Source organism: Wolffia australiana, chromosome 18 (assembly GCF_029677425.1).
Source record: "Wolffia australiana isolate 7733 chromosome 18, ASM2967742v1".
Classification (NCBI taxonomy): Eukaryota; Viridiplantae; Streptophyta; class Magnoliopsida; order Alismatales; family Araceae; genus Wolffia; species Wolffia australiana.
The window spans coordinates 2,997,510-3,011,622 of record NC_135852.1 but is presented as its reverse complement, the minus strand read 5'-3'; the positions used below and the strand labels follow the sequence as shown (position 1 = coordinate 3,011,622).

General features: G+C 39.8%; 1 protein-coding gene across 1 annotated transcript in view; it reads left to right on the top strand.

The window, feature by feature from the left end:
• The window catches only part of LOC144715256 (DNA primase), a 35,958-nt gene that overhangs the window by 1,051 nt on the left and 20,794 nt on the right, over window positions 1-14,113 (top strand). The window contains exons 2-7 of the mRNA XM_078590191.1: window positions 695-801; window positions 1,628-1,797; window positions 1,925-2,071; window positions 2,203-2,254; window positions 7,005-7,179; window positions 12,493-12,575. Coding sequence (XP_078446317.1) covers window positions 695-801; window positions 1,628-1,797; window positions 1,925-2,071; window positions 2,203-2,254; window positions 7,005-7,179; window positions 12,493-12,575 — 734 coding nt within the window. The remainder of the gene's footprint in view (window positions 1-694; window positions 802-1,627; window positions 1,798-1,924; window positions 2,072-2,202; window positions 2,255-7,004; window positions 7,180-12,492; window positions 12,576-14,113) is intronic.

The following is a 14,113-nucleotide window of genomic DNA, read 5'->3' as shown; positions in this document are numbered from 1 at the left end:
CATCATCATCATCATTATCATTGGATTATCATTATCATTTTCATTATCATCAGATTATCATTACCATCATCATCATTATCAGTGGATTATCGTTGTCATTATCATCATCATCATCATTATCATTGGATTATCATTATCATTATCATCAGATTATCATTATCATTATCATCATCATCATCATTATCATTGGATTATCGTTATCATTATCATCATCATCATCATCATCGGATTATCATTAGATTATCTTTATCATTATCATCATCATCATCATTATCATTGGATTATCGTTATCATTATCATTATCATTATCATCATCATCATCATTATCATTATCATTGGATTATCCTTATCATTATCATCATCATCATCGGATTATCTTTATCATTATCATCATCATCATTATCATTGGATTATCGTTATCATTATCATTATCATCATCATTATCATCGGATTATCATTATCATTATCATCATCATCATTATCACTGGATTATCGTTATCATTATCATCATCATCATTATCATGGGATTATCTTTATCATCACCATCATCATCATCATCATCATCATCTATTTCTGTTCATTTCGCTGTGATCAACAATCGGATGTTAATGGATTGGCTTAGTGTTGGCGTATTTTGTTGTGCTTCTAGTTCTGGGAGGAGTATCTTTATTTGTTCTGTTTATGTTTGTTGTAGAGTCTGCACTGCTCGAGAAGAAAAGAGGTGGGGCAGAGGAAAGGAGGCAAAGCAACATTCAAGAAAGGATGAGGTCGGAAGAGCAACTGCTGGCCTCCTCTAGGAAGGTCTGATGATGTTCAACATTGCACGATCTTCAACTTTTCAGATATTTTGTGGGCATTAATCTCATTGATTCTTTATTTTAGGGTGTACTTGATTCCTGAAAGTAGATCGTTCTCTTTTTCATGAAATTTTTAATATTTTGTAACCATTATGATTATGAGCTTTATCCATATACGTGTTGTGTTCAAACTCCGGTTGAGGATTTTCATTGCACATTGATGTATTTGAAAAGTTATTGGTGTAGAATTTTGATTCTCTGAATAAATTTAGTGCCAGTTTGGATATGATTCTTCTCCTAGTAGTGTAGGCATAGATAGGCTGCCGGCAAACCATATTGGTGGCACTTGGATCCGAAGTTCTGCGGTTCTCTTTTGTTGGTTTGTAGTTCATTAAATAGTACTTCTGGGTATTTTTCAATATTCAGGAAAACCTTTCCTTCATCATTTTCTTAGATTTGATTATGAGTCGTCTTTGTATAGTTTTTGTACAAATTCCATTTGAGGAATAACTCTTCATTGGATTAAATCAAAAGATTATCAGCTTAGAAGTTTGTGTCTGCGGGTAAATTAATGCCACTGTGGAGTGACTGTTCTTTCAACGTACAATCATATATAGACTTCCGGAAAACCATATTGCAAACATATTCTTTTACTAGATGATGCTTGGTTCTCATCAATACTCTATTTCTCCACTTTCATGTGTCACTGTTCCTGGAAACCATCTGGATTTCAATGTTGAGTATTTTCTTGTGAGGCTATGGTCATCAATGCATGGCCACGTTAATTTTTGAATTATAATATGTAAAATATTTTATTTTTCCATCTTCAGTTACTTCCGTCGACTTCTAAGGCGTGCAATTTGAATGGCGTCAAGCACATATCTCCACTTGTATTTTATGGCTCTCCGCATGGCGCTCCTATGAAGAAACCTTCAAAGTTATTATGGCTACTTCGTGAAATTCAAGTTGATCTCAATCAACGCGAAGAGTTTAGTTTAAGGTACCACGTGCATTATTCAATTGTTATGTGTTCATCCTTAATAACCTGATAAATTTGATTAATAATAGATAATTTTTGCATCTTTGTGTTGCGCTCCATAAAGTTGTAATTTTCTTATTGAGTTCAGGAAGGAGCTATGGGCAACATTTCCTAGACAAGAAGAGGCCATTAGATTTGCCCGAATTCATGAACTGGTTCATCTTTTCTCATACCAAGATCATTTTAATGGGCAAAGACGGTTCCTTGTCTGCACCTACGAAGAGTTTTGGCGGAGGTGACCAAAATTGTAGTTTATTTAATTCTTGGATTGTTCAGCTTCTACTGTTCGTTTGCTTGATGTTTTTTTTTCGACTAATTGTGAAAATGGAAAGAACAGTCCTGATCACATGATTGATTACAGTCCAGATATGAGAAGATGGACCCCAAACTTCGCCATCATTACGAAGTCATTCAAGAGGTACAATATACATGCAAAGTTAGGGTTCACCATTAAAAGAGGGTTTTCAAGCGTCCAGTCTTATTCTGAATTGTGGGATATATTACTTGCACTTACTGCTTGCAGCATGTCTATTATATTCAACATAGATTTGCATGGAACCTCGATTTTGCCCTATGTACACTGGAAGTCTGTTTAGTATCATCATGATGTTGCGGTGACTTAAAAATATTTAGGACCTCAGAGAGATTATAATCTCAAGCATACTTTTTAGTTTAAAATTTTCTTTCACTTCCTTACAATTGTCCCTGAGGTTGTTTCTGTTTATCTTCTAGATTTTTATTATTGCACTTTGTTAAATGAAAAGTGGGTTCATACAGTCGTATTTTTTGATGAAAAGCTTGAGAAGAAAGCAAAAAGAAATTTATTTCATCAACATTTCTCTTAACCGTGTTAGGTTCTATTGGGAGAAAAACTCATGGTCTATGCTTCACTTATAGGAGGATTTCGCTGTTTCCTCCATAAAGATCAACATTTTCTTGAAAAGTTTGTCCAAGTGTGCTGAATTGATGCATTTGTACTAAAAAAAGTTATATTGAATCTGGAAAGAGAATAAAAAAGTGCAAAACAAATTAGTGAATGAAAACTTGTGATAGCCTTGCTCCTGAGATGCCTGAGGAGCCTTTGATAAGCTCCTGGATGTGAAAGGAAGGAAATTGACCTCCTTGATGCACTATTAGATCTCGTCGAGTTGGATGTTGGCTCCAAGTGATCTGCTCCAGCAGTATATCAATAGTTCAAGAGGAGAGTGAATAGAACGGGCCAGAAATGGAGGAAGAAAAACAGCCACACGCTCTTATACTTTGATTCGAAATAAGACAATTTTACTAGTGATTTCAGAAGCCATTTATAGAGAAAAAGGAATATACATAAAAAGCGACAAACATCTTCTGCTGCTTTGTATCAGTCTCCACATCCTACATAGAGGGTGAGAGAACTAGGTTGAGCTTTGACAACCAGATGAGCTTTCTCTTTACTAGGTTATCAGAGGGCCCTAATAATTGACTAATTGGGAGGAGGACAAGGCCCTACAAGTCAATCCGAATCAACTACTTAACTGTTCTTCAGAGCAAAAATGCATCGTTCTATTTCATGAGTCAATCAAAATCTTATCACTTCATGTTTAAATTTCATCCCGCCCGTAGATTTCTATTGTTGTCAGAATAACAGGAGAAAATTATTTCAGGAGCCTAACCCAAATCTTTTGTAGTAGAATTGGTCGTCCCGAATTTCTTAATGGGGGGAAAAAACAGTGGGTGTCTCTGTGTGCATAATTTCTTATGGCACTATTGCGAGTTTGAAGGCTTACTTATTTGAAAAGGGTTCATTTGATTATATGCAGTTGAATCTGGAGACTTTTGCTCCAGTAGCAAGAAATGGAACATTCATTTTTTTGAAGAAAAAAAAAGGGTCGGACTATTCATATACTTATATCGCTGGCTGTTGATCATTGTTGGCCCTTACTGCAGTGTGATGTTTTTTTTTAACAATTTGATGTAAAAATGCTTTTTTATATGGAAATGTCACAGAGTAACCAATATGAGCATGCCAACTGAGTATACAGACTCAAATGTCACTACGAAGGTATGACAGTTGAAGAAAGCACTTTAGGACCTCAAACAGTCTCAAAGCGCCTGTTTGGTTGACTGACCATAGCAATTTGGCCTGAAACAGGCTAATGGAGATCATGCTGCATTCTACAAACCATCAGCTTCTAGCAGAGTTACTCTCTTATTTAAGTACCTTAATGACATGATTGTGACTGATGATGACACAAATCAAATGGCAAGTCTACAACACAACTTGCTACAGATTTTGACATTAAAGGATTGGGCAATGGCACTTATTTCTTGGCCAGTATCATATCCTATTCCGTTGGAACATATTTGTCTCTCACGGTAAGGACATCATAATTTATTGAAATTCAGTTCCATGAGAAACTGTAATGCAGGCAACACCCCGCCGTGTGACAGCACCATGCATATTCTCCTTTCTTTGATTGATGTTGGTCTTTGTAGCTGCTCTTGGACTAACCCTAGACAAATGGACATGGTGGAAAAACACTGATACAACCTGCGTGTTTTGGAAAGTTGATATTTCACCTATTGGCAAGTTGATCTGTTTGTTTCATACTTTATACGATATATCTTATTTAAAGTCTATGGTCGATATGTGGTGATCCTTGAATCGTTCTCCAACAAATTGCTCAAATAGTTTTCACATATCTGAAGAGAACGATAGACATGGGAATAAAACTTAATTGAAATTCTCTCATGATATCTATAGATATTACTTATATGGAGGATCAGTTGATTACAGATGGTCTTACTTGTGGTTTTTCCTTCCTTATTACTGGAGATTTGTCTTCTAGAAGAGTATAAAATAGCGGATTGCTGACTGATCAAGAGCCAAAACTGAGTTTTGGCTATGGTCCTCAGTTCATAGCCTACAAATTGAGAGCATACTTACTGATCTACAAATGTCTATGGCGGACTCTAATACCTTTTTTTGTGACAATTAGTCTGCCATTAGCATATTGAATTTGCTGATTATCCTGTACAACATGGGAGGACTAAAGCATATTGAAGTTGATGTTCATCTTCCCAACAAGAAGCCTGAATTAGCCTCTTTTAATTGAAGCTCATGCTGCAGATATTATTTCTGAACACATTATGTAGCATAAACTGTGTATTTGATGGCTTATAACTTGTGGTTAAATATCTGGTCAGTTGCTGCCTGACAAATATTTAGTTGGTTGTCGCTAGGTCTTTGACGTCAAGTACAAGTCAAATGGCTCTCTTGAACGGTCTAAGGCATGCCTTGTGGCCAAGGGTTATACTCAACAGTTTGGCATTGATTATTTGGAGACTTTTTCCCCTGTTGTCAAAATGAATACTGTTCGCTTGCTCATTGCCCTTGATAAATATTTGGTCAGTTGTCGCTAGGTCTTTGACGCCAAGTACAAGTTAGATGGCTCTCTTGAACGGTATAAGGCATGCTGTGGCTACGGGTTATCATCAGCAGTTTGGCATTGATTATTTGGTGACTTTGTCCCTGTTGTCAAAATGAATACTGTTCGCTTGCTCATTGCCCTTGCCACTCACCATGGGTGGCCTCCACAACAATTTGACGTCAATAATGCATTTTTCCATAGTGATCTTCATGAGGAGATTTATATGTCCTTGCCTCCTGGCTATACTACTCCTTATGCGTCTCCTCAGGTCTACCGTCTTTAGAAGTCTCTCTATGGTTTAAAACAATCTCCTCGGGCTTGGTTTGGTCGCTTCACGCACTCCATGAAAGTATTTGGCTACTCTCAGTGCAATGGTGACCATACTCTTTTCTTTTGTCATTCCTCGTCAGGGGGAATAACCCTCCCCCATGTTTACGTGGATGACATTATTATTAGGGGGAATGACTCTTATATGGCAGATCAGTAAGCTGATATATCTAATGTACACTCGCCTCAGTATTGCCTATGCAGTGGCTGCTTTGAGCCAATTTATGCATGATCCAAAGACATGTCATATTCATGCAGCCAACTGTGTGCTTCGATTTCTCAAGGGTACCATTGGAGTTGGCCTTCAATTCAAGTGTCAGGGTGACCTTCATTTGGAAGTTTATACAGTTGCCGATTATGCTAGTTCCCATGTTGATTGGCAATCGACGACTGAGTATTTCACCTTTTATGGTGACAATTTTATTACATGGCGCAACAAAAAGCAATACATGGTTTCTAGGTCTTGTGCAGAAGCAAAGTTTCATGCTCTTGATCTAGGTCTTTGCGAGGGACTGTGGTTCACTAATCTTCTTGCAGAACTGAAGTTGTCTTGTGATCAACCTACTCAAGTTTTTTGCAAGAATAAATCGGCTATTAGCATTTCACTTGATCCAGTGCAACATGAACACACTAAACGTATTGAGGTTGATTGTCACTTAATTAAGGAGAAGTTGGTGTCAGGACAATTCTGCACACATTATGTTCCTTCTACTCAACAGCGGGCGGATATCTTCACCAAAGGCCTATCTGCCCATCAATTTCACGAGTTGTGTCAAGCTGGGAATGGATAATATCCACTCACTAACTTTGGGCTTCTTCTCATATATCTAATATCTCTTTGTCATGACTCATGATAATGGGCCCATTTTGCATTCTCTCTCTTCCTTCCTATAAATACAGTATAATGCACCCTCATGAGGGCTAAGGAATTCAATTCTTGATTTCTTCAAGTGTAAATTGTTTTCTCCCATTTCAAGGCACGTCTGTCTTTGTCCATTTCATTTATTACATGGGGATTTACATTGGCAACTTTTATTCTGGAATTCTTTTTCTCCTGCCTTGGGTGCCACCTTTCAAACAAAGCAATCTACTGAAGGTTTTTTCTTCCAAAAGAAGGCAAAACTTTGTCATACTGACCTTTTTAGTCTGCTCAATTAGATGCTTAAGTTTAATTCTTATTTGAAGCTGAATCAAGTCTAATTTTAAGTTAGACTTCTGTCTTTGTTGCGATTGTTATGCTTATACAATTAATTGTACCTTAGTTTCTATCTAGTTCCTTGATTGTTTATTTTATCATAATGATAAAATCAAAATGATTGAATCTAAAGATCTCTTTGACTAGTTCCTTGATTGTTGTATCATTCCGATCTCCTTTATGCTTAACATCTTGTATTATATCGTTTATAACTTTTAAATCTCCTTTTTGTCTAGGGTTTGCCTTGCCACCTATACTTTGACCTAGAATTCAGTAAGTTAGACAACCCTGAGAGAAACGCTGATGAAATGGTTGATACTTTGGTCACTGTCATATTTTCTCTTCTATTTGATAAATATTCAATCGAAGGAAAAAGAGAGTGGATTATGGAGTTGGATTCCTCTACGACTGGTATGCCTCTATGCCTCATCGCATAGATAAAAAAATATTTTTTATTAGAAGGGATTTGCCCTTGTGGTTTCCCCGGGTTGTCATTTTGAATTGGAACTTGTTGTGGCTTACTTTGTTTCTCCTTTTATTTTATTTGCTGTGACATCACTATCATTTTGAATTTTAATTCAAATAGATGTATTTTGTTTTGTCATTTCTCTTGGATACAACATTACGTACGAAAAAAAAAATTGTGATTGATCTGATTAACTTTGTCAAAAAGTTTCATTAGAAGGGATGTGTAACAATACCTGACGAAATGGCCTGATTCCCTTGAGCTCAGCATTAGTAACAAGCGTGAAAAAGAGAAAGTTGATGGAACAGAAAAAAGAACTATCATTCAAAGGAGCAAAAAGGATAAAGTACATCCCCTATGAAAGGGGTTTTTATACAGGCCAGAAAGTGGCTATTGGCCACTCCAAAGGCTCTAGCCTGGAGATTCCAACGGCTAGTTTAACTAGCTGTAGGCCTTGGGAGTCGGGCCCAATTTGAGCTGTTAGTGGGCCCGATTCGGGGCAATTAGGGGGCCTGATTGGGAGCCGGATTAGAAGCCCAATTAGGGCCTGTGGAGGCCTGCCTTGGCACGCTTTTGGGCAGACTCTTATCTTTAACAATACCAATAAGTAAATATCAAAGGAAGAAGTTACAAAGAAGGAAGGAAATAACAGTCATTCCAGGGGGAAGGGTTGTGTCACGTGCAGAAGCACAATACAGTAAGGAGCAACTAACTACCCACTGAGGATGTGAAGAATAAATACAGAGGCAAAGTGTAAAACGAAGGGGTATCAAGCAGAAAATTGGCTTTCTGGGGGGATATCATGAAGGAGCAAGCTGTATTTGGCTACAAGATCTGTTGATGGCAAAAATTTTCAGAGAATGAGCTCCACGGTGATCGATGGAGGAAGGACATCTAAACTACTCGAGAAAGTAGTTATATTCTTGAAGCAGTTCTATCGGTTCTGTCAGGATGCAATTCTCCACTTAGGGAAAAAAGGATCTCCAACTGTCCCATGCAGGCAGGGAACCAGGAAAATATTGATTTAGGGCACCATGCCCCATGAATAACAGAAAAGGTGAGAAAGGAAGGAGAGATGGATAAGCAAGACAAGGGAAGGGTCATCAAAGGACAAAGATGGTTAAAGGGAAAGAAAAGAGGGGGTATATTTTTCAAGGGGCTAACTACAGCATGGAAGTCTGTCAGATTTGTAGGCTCTTCTTCCTGTCTGGTTGGTTTCTTGATTGCCTCCTCTCTTCTTCTCCAACGCTTTTTGAAAGACCTCCTTGACCTTAGGGCTTTGTTTGTCTATAGGGGTAATTATTTCATATGAAAAAAGTGTTTGGAATCAGTTTACAAATCAGTTGGCAGAGGCCAAGCCACTTTAACTTGGATTAGTCATCATTCTCAACGGGTTACAAAATTGAAGGAAACCCAGGAGGGCGACTTATAATATAGCTTGGATGGATTGATGAAAAGGTTCTTTTGGGTAGGCAATGAACACAAAGAGCGCAAGGGGGTGCCTCTGGTCTCGTGGAACGTAGTATGCAGACCCGTGAAGCAGGGGGTTTAAGGATCCTCCACCTGGAATCCATGAGTTTGGCATTATTGGCCAAATCAGTGGTAGGACTTGCATCAGCAGAGTAGGACCTTTAGTTGAATTTCTTGAAGGACAGATAGGGCTTAGAGATTGATTGGGAGAGGCGTTGGGCTTGAACTCGAGGGGAGTCTCCATTTCGGGAAGGTCTGCGTCAAGCCATAACTCATATCCACAGGTTTTTTGTCGCGAAATTGGGAGATGGTGCTAGCTTTCATTTCTGGACAGATAGGTAGTTCAATAAAGGCATCCTGAAACTAGTATTCCCATGACTTTTTGTATTGGCGCAGAACCCGCATGCTACGGCTTGTGAGTGTTGGGACGGAGCTTGGACTCCTGTTACGATCTTGTAACTCAACTCCACTTGATTGAAATTCCAAATACAGTAATAGTCCACAATGTACTGAAGGGATGAGGTAGAAGAAGATAGAGAGGAAAATAAAGAGAGAGAGAGAAGGTGGGTTGACGACGGCCTGAGCAGACAGGTTGGAAAATGTCTGGACTCTATCGATGGCCACTCTCAAGCAGTAGTGATCGTTAGAGTCAAAAGCCCTTTCTCCTCTCTTCCATCTTGCTGAAGTAGTCCTCTCTAATTGGCCGCAGGCATGGGCCTGGGCTGGTGTTCATGAATGCGGTGGCCTATCGCATCATCTTCAACCCTGGCTGGGCCTTATCAGAGATACGGTTTGTGGAGCTGACGGTGATGCAACAAGCCCTCCTACATCTTAGCACGTCGAGTGAGTCACGTGATGATTGGCTGTGGAGAGGGACATCTATTTCAGTAAAGGATGCGTATATGATGATCATAGTGGAAGCTCTGGAGGATTCGACAATCAGCACCACATGCTCTGTGTTGATGAAATAAAGAGTCCCTCTAAAGGTGAGGCTCTTCAGCTGATTGTTGAGGCTGCAACGATTGGTTATAAGAGTCTTGCACAAAAGATGGGTCCCGATGGCTTCCGTAGAGTGTATTGTGCCCCAGAGACGATGAAGACTGCTCCCACCTATTCTTCACACATGTCCTTTTGCTCAGGGAATATGGGCATTGCGGCAGATGGGGGGGGGGTGAATGTGTCCTCCGACTAGGCATTTTGGGCCTCAGTTGGTGATGGTAAATAAAGGAGCAAGCTGGATTGGGAGAGACTCTTGGCGGTGCTTTGGGCAATATGGCTGCATCGTAATGAGGTGATATTGATAGGAACCTCGTATCAAGAGGCGAGTAGAGGGCGAGGCATGGTAGAAGTTCTCGGGGTAGAGAGGGGAGAAACGGGAATGAACTGAGGAAGGTTCGAACAGATGAGACAGGGATCGACCGGGGACGAGCAGCCTGAAGATGCGGTGAGGTAGAGACAATCACGAGGATGGGGATCTTAGAGGGAGACGGAGCTTGGACATAAAAAGAGAGGATAAGAGGGAAACAAACAGTCACATAAGATCACTTCTAGTGTGTCCTCCTAAAAGGATTGCTGTGCTATTTAAAGGAAACATGGGAGTGAAAGGGGGCCTAGGTGCCCTTAATGGTCAAAAGACAAGACTGCCCCAATGAGGGCCAGGGATCCTATCAGGTATTTAGGGGGAAGAAGGCTTCCATGGAGAATGTAATTCTGGACTTTGAGCTGCTAATATTTTTTTGGTTTGGAGGGAGGTGAATGGCAGACCATTTTGGTAATTTTGTATATGATTGTACACAGCTTTATATTTTATTAGCATCAGGTTGACCTCTGCTCCAGGTGGTCTTCCTTATTTTCTTCATATATATATATATTTTAAGTGGGCAAAAATTATGAAAGCCGATGGAGAAATGTCAATTATCCATCATACTACCTCATTAGCATACGAATTACTACTCCGTTGACCTTTTCTTTTGAAGTGGTGATCTATCTATGTGCTTGGTTCTATTATGTTGGACTGAGCTGGGAGATGGTTAAACATGGTGTTGTTGCTATCGGTACTTTCATCCATCCCCATATTTCATCTTTCAGTATTCAAGATGCCGGCGGGAATTGGGAGAAGATTAGACAGCATCATTAGATGCTTTTTATGGAGAGGATCTGGGCCAGTACAAAGTCATGGGCTCGCGATGGATTCATGGGACATTGTGTGTTGGCCTATCAAATTGGGAAGATTGGTGGTCTGACATATACAAATTATGAATATGGCACTACTAACAAAATGAGTGGGAAGGATTATGAATCCCTGGAACAACCTCACCATTCAAATATTGCGGGACAGCTAAGGCAGAGGGTTGAATTGGGAGAGAAGCAACTCCATTCCAAGGGGCATCACCCGTTTGGCTAGGACTCAAACAATGCTTCCCCTGGTATGGAACTTCTTCTCCGACAAGTTAGGCGATGATTCGGTATTTCAGTATTGATTGGATGCATGGTTGCCACAAGGCACATTGTGTGCTTATATGCACTAACACGGCAACCTAACGTCAAGGTTCAGGACTGTAAGGATGGAGTGTGGAGCCCGATGTTAGTTTGTGCCCTGTCAGACTAAAGGGTTGCAGAATTCTTGGATATGTAACAGTTCCTAGGACAGTTAAACCCAAGGTGCTGCTAACAAGATGGCTCGAAGCTAACACGAAATCGACAAGGGGCAAGATGAGGACTCGATGATTATCCGGATGTGTAGGTTCATATGGCGGTATGAAGGTATGGATTTTTGCATGGATTCTATTACGTTGAACACTAATGACTGGGGCCTTTTGCAAAAGACTATACTCGGATACATCGTCGGCATGTCTGTAATGCTCAAGAAGGGAAGAAGATTGTCAACACCTATTTTTCGAGTGCCCTTTTTTTGGCACAATTTGGGCCAGCCAAGAAATATCAATGGTGAATGTGAGTTTAGAAGAGACTTTTTGGGGCTCAATCTAGAGTTGCAGGTGTAGAAGAAAGGAAGAAGGCTTGCAGGTACTGGTGGCATTTTGGACCATATGGTTGCATAGGAACGAGGTGTTGTTCTGGGGAAGGGTGGTTTCTACCGATGGGGCTATCCATGAGTTGAAGGGACTTAAGGCAGCATGGTTCTCCATTGCTGGTTTGATGCAGAAAGTTAAACGCCATGTCTGGTATGGTGGTGCCCAGAATTATAGATGAAACAATGGCCAATTCATACTTTGGGACATTGTACTCACTAGAATCCACTGGAACATCCCTGCTTCTCCTTGGGGATGTAGTTCATTTATCATCTGTGGAGAATGACCTCTTTGCAGTAGAACTATAATTTTTCTAAATATATTACATTTTCTGTCAATAATTTAAATTTATTTCATACATCACAAAAACTTGAAATACTTTCTATTCAGAGGCAAGTTCAACTGTAAGAACAAATTGTGTTGGTCTATTTTTTTAGCAAAAAAAATATCCAATATGGGAGGAACATATTTGGTGTCCTGGCTTCAAGTAATCCGATGGCCCTATGATCCTAGAGTCAGTAGACAACCATTTTTGCTTTCCAGATGTTGTACAATAATTATATGGTAATCATTGAACTTGATCCTTCTCAAATCTCTTGTTGCCTTGACTTTGAATACCATCTCTGTTTTATCTATTATTCTTCATAATTCTTCTCTTGGGTGAAACATTCATCACAACACTGCACTAAGGCTGACTGATGTTTATAGTGAATCATTGACAGCAAAATTTTCTGATCAGCTATGTTCTTTCTTTGACAGAAAAGTTTTCCCGTCATTTAATTGTCAGAATTCCGCAGACAGCATTCAAGGACAATAGTCATGTTGGAGCTTTTGTTTCTGAGGTACGTACTACCTCCCTCTCTGCTATGTGGTGGTTCTCTGAATGATATTACTGAATAGTACCATAAGACATGAGGGCTTCATTCCTAGAGAACAGATGAGATGTAGCATCACTGAGGCACTGTGAAAACTGAGTCAATTTCTTAATAACTATAATGGTCAATTTGATGATAATGTCCATGACCGGAAATGTTACTTTCATTTTCACTCTACCTTGTTCTGTAATGAAATTTTAATTTTGGACAAATTTTGACAGAGAAGATGTGAATCCTACTCTGAGATATCTGTAACTCGCTTCACAATATATATTGCCGGAATATATGTGACGTCATTACTTATGTGGATCATAAAAATTGAAGCATTATTGTGAAGTTTGTGCTTTTTATACTAGACTTCGTTGTCTTGAGTTACGATACAGACCCCTACAAGGGTTACTTTGGTCATTTGTGCTCTGGAATAATTTTCCCTTTTAATACATGTATCTCTCTGATAGGTTTCCCCAGATGCATTAGGGGCATTATCGTTTATGTTTCCTTTCCCTCTATGTTTCCTTTAAATAGCACAGCGCTCCTTTGAGGAGGGCAGACTGAATGTTTGGGGTTTAAGTGATATTTGGTTTCCCTTCACCCTCGTCTCTTCTGTATCCATGCTCTGACTTCCTCCACGATCCCCGTCCTCGTGATCGTCTCTGCTTCACCGCATCTCCGGGCAGCTCGTCCTCGGCCGATCCCTACCCCCTCTGCTCGGCCTCCTCTCCGATCCTTCCTTTTTCACCTCTCCACCAGGGGAATTTCTACCTTATCTGGTCCCCTCTACCCTCCTCCTGATATGAGCCTAGATCCAGGTTTGTATCACTCTCCTTAAGGAAGCCAGAGAAGAGGTTTCGTTTCAATTGGCTGAGGAAACCAATTCAATATGGTACCAGTATCATTCTAATTCTTGCATTCTCCTATGGATCTTGCTGGTGCCCATTCTGCAGATCCACCAGTCTTTGAGTCTGCAGAAATCCTTCAATGACTTGTGGGATCTGCGGTTTATTTCTTCTCTCCTGACTTAACTTCTTTGGATTTAGACAACCACTTACTTGGTGCTTCATTGTCCACTGTAATGTTCTTCAGGCATCTTTAATGCATCCTTCAATTGTGCCTTCTGACACTTCCTCTCTTGCTCGCTAATTGGCTTCTTTGTTGTATTTACATCACAGTTTCTGGTATCTCTCATTATGGTTGTCATTTGCTTGTGCTGTAGCTGTGATTGTGGGGTGCTTATGGCACTTAGCTTCTGACAGTATTCCTCGATTGCTGCCTGTGTCTCTTCCGCCATTGCAATACTATGGTCATAATGTTAATTTTATTTTACTTCTACCTATGTTACTCTGTCACTGTTGGTAATTCTTCCTTTGTCATTTCCTTGCACCGCTTTTCTCCCAGAGGCAACTTTTTGTGCTTCTGCCTTTGTTTCTTCTCGTTATTGGTCTAGGAGCCCAGTGACTTCTCCCAATGTGGGTGTTGTATGCTCTTGGCTTCTTAACAAAAGTCTA